The 1,230-nt window shown below is 26.1% G+C and overlaps 1 protein-coding gene across 1 annotated transcript; it reads right to left on the bottom strand.

Annotated features, from left to right (window-relative positions):
- On the bottom strand, positions 1 to 281 carry Chro.60336 (hypothetical protein; the record flags this gene model as incomplete). Its single annotated transcript, XM_659858.1, has 1 exon — positions 1 to 281. A coding segment is annotated over one exon (281 nt), but the record flags the coding sequence as incomplete, so codon positions are not given.
- Positions 282 to 1,230: the final 949 nt, after the last annotated feature.

Raw genomic sequence — 1,230 nt, forward strand, 5'->3', positions numbered from 1 at the left:
GAAAATGATTGAACATTTGGAATAATACCAAATATTTTAAAGCTTACCTGTAGTACAGTAAAGTACATTGTTTCATTTTTAAGTGAATTTAATACATCCTGAGCTTCTTTTTTCCATTCTTTCTTTAAATCAAGCTCAACCTTATTTCTATGAATTGAAGTCCAAAATATTGGGATGTAAACTGGAGGAATAGGTTCAGATTCATTACATACTTTGATTTGTTTTATTGAATATTGTGTAATCCAATTGCAAAAGACTCCATCTTCTACCCATGGTCCCATATAACCTGAATAGTTTGTATTTAGTCTAGGTCTTAAATTTTTGGTTAGGTTAAAAATTCGGATTTGTTCATCACTTAAACATATTTCTGTGGTATTATCTCTATTTTGTCTTGTTATATTTTGCAAGTTTATTTGATCCAAATTTCCATCAAAATTCAAATTGCAGTTTGAATAGGTCAACCTGAGGATAGTTTTCCAGGAAGAAACTCCTTGGATTATTATTGCTAGGAAATTCTTGGATGTACAGGTAAATTATTATTCCACCGGTAATTATTAGCATGCATGCAAATTCTAATAAAATTAGAAAATTGCATGACAGTTTCATTTTCTAATATTTTTTGGAAGAAAAAAATGATTTTTAAAAAAAAAAAAAATAAAATTTAAATCTTTTTAGGGAAAATAATATCTCTTGCCAATATCACTTTTATAACCTTTTTAGTATAATTTTATTCTTTTCTGAACCAATATTTAACTCATACTCTTCTCTTGAAGTTTAGAAATATCATCTACACTTTGTTCAATTACTCTTATTTTTCAAAAATATTATTTCTATATTCTAGAAATACTCCCAGTTCAATGCTTTAAAATATTTTGTTTCTTTTGAAATATTTTTTTTTAATTAAATTTATTTTTGTATTACGTGTCATATTATGATACCTTTTAGTAACGCGTACATGTAATCTTTAAATATTATTTTTTCGAATTAATGTGGACGCCCCCAATTATTAATAAGGAAAGAAAATAAAATAAAAAAAATTTTAAAAATATTTTAAATAAATAAAATTTAATATTTTAAAAATTCTAAAAATTAATAGTGGTTTGTGAGAGAATACTATTGAAATGCAAAAACCAGAAAATAGGACCTTTAGAAACTTCATCAGAAAGACCAGGCGAGGTTTGGGGGTAAGGTTAAATTCCCGTGCATACGTATGGGGGGGTTAAAAAAATA

The sequence above is a fragment of the Cryptosporidium hominis genome (assembly GCF_000006425.1).
Source record: "Cryptosporidium hominis TU502 chromosome 6 CHRO016112, whole genome shotgun sequence".
NCBI classification, from domain to species: Eukaryota; Apicomplexa; class Conoidasida; order Eucoccidiorida; family Cryptosporidiidae; genus Cryptosporidium; species Cryptosporidium hominis.